This window comes from Malus domestica, chromosome 13, assembly GCF_042453785.1.
Source record: "Malus domestica chromosome 13, GDT2T_hap1".
Taxonomy (NCBI): Eukaryota; Viridiplantae; Streptophyta; class Magnoliopsida; order Rosales; family Rosaceae; genus Malus; species Malus domestica.
In genome coordinates, this window is record NC_091673.1 from 36814201 (window position 1) to 36820464 (window position 6264).

The window sequence follows — 6264 nt, forward strand, 5'->3', positions numbered from 1 at the left end:
ATTCATGGTGGGTGATTGGGTCTACCTCAAGCTGCAACCCTATCGACAACACTCAGTAGCTTTGCGCTAGTTTAACAAACTTGCACCCAAGCTTTATGGACCATTCCAAATTCAAGAATGCATTGGATCGATGACTTACAAGCTCAACCTTCCACATGACTCAAAGATCCATCCTGTTTTCCATGTTTCCCTGCTCAAGAAGAAACTTGGTGACACTATTTCCCCACATCCGACTCTACCACCACTCGACTCTACTGGGTCTTTCCATTGGCTGCTTGAAAAAATCCTCGATAGAGGAGTGTTCAAGAAGAAGAATGTTGCAGTTACCAAATAGACAAGGCTGCCCAACGAAGATGCTACCTAGGAAGTAGCCGACGACATCATCGCTCGTTATCCTAATTTTCAGACCTGAGGACAGGTCTCATCTTAACCGAGGGGGAGTTGTTAAGACCATATTGTTTGGGCTTTCTATCTCTCTTTCTTAGCCCATACTTGTTAGCCTTCAATTAAGTCGTGCTTAAGGCCCAGCTTATTTGGAGCTAGGTTTCCCATTTTAGATTGGATATAAATAACATGAGGTACTCTATAAAGGGATATGATGAATGAAAATGAGTCCTCTTTCCTTTTAAACATCTCTTCTCTTCCTTTTCTCTCTTACAATTTTTGCACTGCTTTATTGATTTCTTGCACTGCTATATTTGGTTTCTTGCTTTCTTCCGTTTGGGACCAATTACGCGTACCAGTAAATCATAGGCCAGAAAAGCATCAAATTCATGAATTTAAGCCAAAATTAAGGGGGGGGGAGAGAGAGAGTATAAGGGTATTTACGAGAGCCTCAGCCTCTGCAGACAATCTGGTATGATGATGGTGGCGGGCAGAGTAGAGGGCACATAATAAAGATTTTTTCCTAGAGGGTTATCGCATTGCACTAATGGCCTCTCTGAGTTCTGACCTCAACGACCTTTTTTTCTTTTCTTTTTTCTTATTCTAGAAGAGGGTCTACAAAATGGGAAAAGGATCCTCTTCGAATTCATTTTGTGGGGATCCAGGGATCCCCACACCCTAACTGTTTATCGTACATCGTGCAGTTAGTTTTCGTCAGATACTATTTGTGTTTAATTTTAAATAAAAAATTTAAATGATATTTTACTGCACGATATACGATGAATGACTAAGATATGGGGATCCCTAGGATCCACACAAAGTGGATCCAGATATGATTCAATTCCTACAAAACGAACATCCCAACTGCTTTTGCATTTTGAATGCTTATTGATAGTAACTTAATTACTCACCTTTTTCATAAGAGACGGTTTTTTTTTTTGTTTTTTGTTTTTTTTTGTTGTCAAAGGTAATTTTCATTACCAAGAGAGCACAAGTACAAAGGGGCCCAAATACACTTTAAACAAAAAACAAAAAGTGAACCCCCAACACTAAACGAAAGCCCAACCCGAGGAAAGAGCCCGTAACCCGGAACTTCGTTTTTATAATCGAACTTGTTTATTATAAATTACCATGTAAAGATCATCTATGCGAAAAATTAATATAATCAAAGTCGTTTAGTTAAACAACTATGCAAATATATAGACAGCTCATAATTTCTTTGTCGAATTTGTCCAAATGTTTTTAAACAATTCGAGGACTAAACAATCTCATATTTTATTGATCTTACATAGTGATTAATAATATTGACGGTTTCGATCATGAGCACGAAATTATGTGAATCACTACGTATCTTGAGCAGAAACTTCTCCTTAATCTTAACGAGCCAAGTTAATTCCTTTTCGTAAACAATCAACGAATTGCAGTTTTATCTTTGAATTATAAATTTATTACAATTGTAAGTGATGAATTGTTGGGGTGGTTAAGGCATTCCTCTTTAACTCATTGTGTCTCAGTTTTAAACCATCTTTTAACTCAAGGAGAACATGGAGAACGAGTTCCTTTTAGAAACAAAGTTAGGGTCAATTGTGGGACCATGATTTTTCAGAGCCAGAGTAAGGCATATTGGAATATAGATACCTTAGAAATCCTGTTATAAACTTAACAGTTCCGAGTGGAGCTGGATTAACGGAGCAATGGTGCCACCATTATCCTGTTTTGGAGCATGGGCAAAGTTTGAGTGACTTCGCTGAGATTGACCATGCTTGTCCACAAAACGCAAGATCCTAATATGGAATTAGTCAGGTTTCTTATATTCATGGAGTTCCTACAATCTAGGAATTGGCATGTGCCGTAAGTAATCATACTCATAAGAGGATGTAATATCTACTCCTAGATATCCTCCAGGATAGGATTCTATTCTAAAAAGGTATATCTCCCATCTAGTATAAACCCTCAACTTTAACTCAATTGTAGCAATGGTCCTTCCAACATAACTCATTTTGACAAAATTCTGACGAAGTTGACAAAAGGACCATAGTTACACGTTTTGCTGAGTTAAGGGACCCCAATTGTAGCAATGATCTTTCCAACATAACTTATTTTGACAAAATTCTAATGAAGTTGACAAAAAGGACCATAGCTACACATTTTGATGAGTTAAGGGACCAATGGTAATAGATTTTTAGTTGAGGGACCATTGCTCCAATTTGATTAAAGTTGAGGGACCATTGTTACAATTTACTCTTTTTTTAATGAAGTAACCTGTTCTAAAACGACATCATTTTCTCCAGGTAATATTTTTAGAAAAGATAATAAGGAGGGAAACTCCTCTTTGAGACATTTTATCAAGCAGTTAGAGGACATGTATCAAGACAACTCCAACCTTCAAAGGGGCAACATCCAAGTCATCCATGGAGATCCACTAAAGTTCGGAGGATCAATTGACCCCTTGCCCCTTCATGCATCCGACCTTGCAAGCAACCCAAACTTTTTATGTGAGAATGATTAAAAATAAGGCTTGGAGAAATGTTTATGAGATGCCTAATGCCTAATGATGCTGATGATGATGATGATGAGCCATACAAAGAAGAAGAGGCACATGGGGGTATTCAACCCAACCAAAATGGTGACGAAGATGATGAAATGGTGGGATAAGCTCTCATTGTGATTGTTCTTTTTTTTTTTGTCTGAAAATTTAGTTGTGGAAGTAATGTGAGTATAATTTGTTCAATGTCCATGACAAATGTTATGAGTTAACAAAGGCATGCAAATTGTTTCTTTATCGTAGAATACTATATTAAGTTATACAACTTTGTGCTCAACGGTTTATTTTTATTTTTATGGTCCAATCTTATCCATATGTATTCTAAGTTATATGATCCATTTATTGTAGAATATTAAATTAAGTATCAAACTTATATCAAGAATATTCCAACGACACATGTGACCAATGATAAATAATTGATTCCAACAAAACCATATGTCCTTAAAAATTTATTCTGGCAAAGAAAAAATTTTGTCGAAAAAAATATGATTACTTACAAAAACAACTAATCACCCTCGAAAATATAAAAGAATTATCGAGAGGACTTTTTTCCCTCGAAAATATAAAAGCATTACCTAGAGGACATTTTTCCCCTCAAAAATAGTAAATTAATTTCGTCAACATGAGTAAACCCTTGAAAATAATCATTCTATTGCCGATAAAAACTTTATTTCTCGTTAATACAACTAGCGTCAAGTCTTCCCACCAAACAAAAGTGCATTTCCGATGAAACCTGAGAGTTTTTTCAAGGATATTATGTGCATAGGTAATAAATTTTGTTTCGTGCCATGTTACCAACGATCCATATTTTATATATGGTTGCAAAAATGTGCTTTTTACGATGGTTTTTTGGGACCCTCAAAAAACCTTTGTCGGTAATGACTACTTATTTTGTAGTGCACGCGAGAGAGAACGGTCTTAGTAGTCCTCTAATTTTCGGGGGGAGGGGGGTCCCGCTAAGAACGTCTAGCGAGCCCCTTAGTTGAGGCGAGTGAAGTCCAATCCCATTAAAGCTAGTTCCTTTGGGTTACAAACATGAGACTATACTAATTTTTAATTTAGTCGAATCTAGTGAAACCAAGTGAAGCAAACAAACACACCTTAAGCTCTCGTCTCTCTTCTTCAAAACTCAAGAGTCTCTTATTCACCATGTTAGAAGCTGGGTGGTCAGCTTATTAATATTCATTTGAAGATTGTTGTACAAAAAAGCACACAAATCTAAAATTCTTTAGCCATTCAAATATATTAAATAAATGAATTGTTCATCATGAATATGTTACTTAAAACTCACCTGTCTTTTTGTTTATACATATGGATAATTATTTAAAGGGTTGAGTATTAATTTGTTCATTAGGAGAGTAATGCATGCACATTTTGATCGTGGCAATTCATGAATCACAAATTTCTGATAATGTTCATTAGGAGAGTATTGCGTGCGCATTTTGATCGTGGCAATTCATGAATCACAAATTTCTGATGATGTTGAGTATTAATTTGTTCATTAAGAGAGTATTGCATGCGCATTTTGATCGTGGCAATTCATGAATCACAAATTTCTGATAATATAAATTTTTAGGTGCGTTACGTGGGAGCCAGTCGTACTCCACTACCAATAGTAGTCCACCCCGCACTATGGTAAATGCGTCTGTGTGATTTGAGTAAGTCGGCGAGCTAATAATGCAACCTACACCGACTCGTGTTACAATAAAACTGAACAACATCCACTCAAGCGCCTCCACCTTTCGATCCACCAACTTTGTTCAATCACAATTCCCAAACACAACAAACGCCTAGGTAGCATGCATGATCATTCAATTCTTTATTTCATCCCCTTCACACGTCGGTCCCAAAAATTCCTATATAAGTAGCTCATCGTGTGTCCCTCTCGATCATATTCATAACAACCCAAACATTCTCGCTCTTTCATAATTTTGTTTCCTTAAATCGTTCACAGCTATTTTTTATCCTTTGGCTAGTTGAGCTACTTGAAGTACGTAGTACATTGACAATGGGTAAGTTCAGTTTTAGTTTCAAGTCTTTTGCCCTAATTGCTTTGCTTGTTTCAAGTGCCTTTGTTATGTCTGAAAGCCGCGTGGCAAGAAAAGACCTGGGGATAGACCTCGGTGGGATTGGAGTTGGTGTGGGTTCTGGAGTAAGTGTCGGGCTGGGTGGGAGTGGAGCAGGCTCCGGTGCTGGAGCGGGTTCGGGGTCTGGGGGTGGGTCTAGCTCTAGCTCAAGCTCAAGCTCAAGTTCATCGTCTTCTTCAAGATCCAGCGGGTCGGGCGGAGCAGGGTCTGAAGCAGGTTCATCTGCTGGGTCTTATGCTGGATCTAGGGCTGGGTCTGGGTCAGGAAACCGAGGGCGAGGCTAAGACGTCCTCCCACGTATGCAGGAAATTGTCACCTTGCTATTAGTTTTGGTTTTTGAACAAAATTATGTGTAAAAAATATGAATAAATAATTGGCTATGGAAGAATAAAAATTAAATAGATGGTTGGTCACTGCTCAATGTTTCTCTGTAATATGAAATGTACTTTCTTTGAGTGCTTGTCAATAAAGGAATTGCCTGGTAGTAAATTAATCTTAGTTTCAAACTAGATGCCTTTTATTTACGTATATGGCTTCCATTTGCCATGACCTCAATTCGGAACTATCTCTATCATTTTCAGTTCTCGTCACGTTTGCATGGTATAAACTACTTTACCATCAATTATTACAAGCAGGGTAATGATATGCGGACTAAATTTTTAAGAGTAATATTAGGGAGATTAAATGTATAGATAAAATTTAGCAAACTAAATGATATAAAAGTTGACTTAAGTGTTGATAAATGTGCTCATTTTCTATTGGTAACACATCATTTGGTTTGCAAATTTTATTTACAAATTTAGTCTCTCTAGCATCATCCAATTTTTATACCAAACTTATAAACTAAATAATATAGTTGTTGATGATTGGATTATTATATAAATGTTGATCAACAAACTTATTATCTGTTTGTGACATATTTTTTATTTACAAATGTAGTTTAAATGTAGAATATGTTAAATTAAAGGAACTTTAACGAAAAGCTACCGGTACTGTTCACTTTAACGAAAAACCACATTTTTACATTAAAAAGTCAATCCTGTTACTATTTACTTTACCCTTTATTTTGTCCTTATTGTTAAAATTCAAAGTTTTCATTAGTTTTCCTTTAAATTAAGGGAACTTTAACGAAAAGCACCCGGTACTGTTCACTTTAACGAAAAACCACATTTTTACACTAAAAAGTCAATCCTGGTACTATTCACTTTACTCTTTATTTTGTCCTTATCATTAAAACTCAAAGTTTTC

General features: G+C 36.4%; 1 protein-coding gene across 1 annotated transcript; it reads left to right on the forward strand.

The window, feature by feature from the left end:
- The first annotated feature begins 4582 nt into the window (after positions 1 to 4582).
- Positions 4583 to 5509, forward strand: LOC103431549 (uncharacterized). Its single transcript, XM_008369714.4, has one exon. The coding sequence runs from the start codon at positions 4938 to 4940 to the stop codon at positions 5298 to 5300; it is 363 nt and encodes a 120-aa protein (XP_008367936.1). The 5' UTR covers positions 4583 to 4937; the 3' UTR covers positions 5301 to 5509.
- The last annotated feature ends 755 nt before the right edge of the window (positions 5510 to 6264 follow it).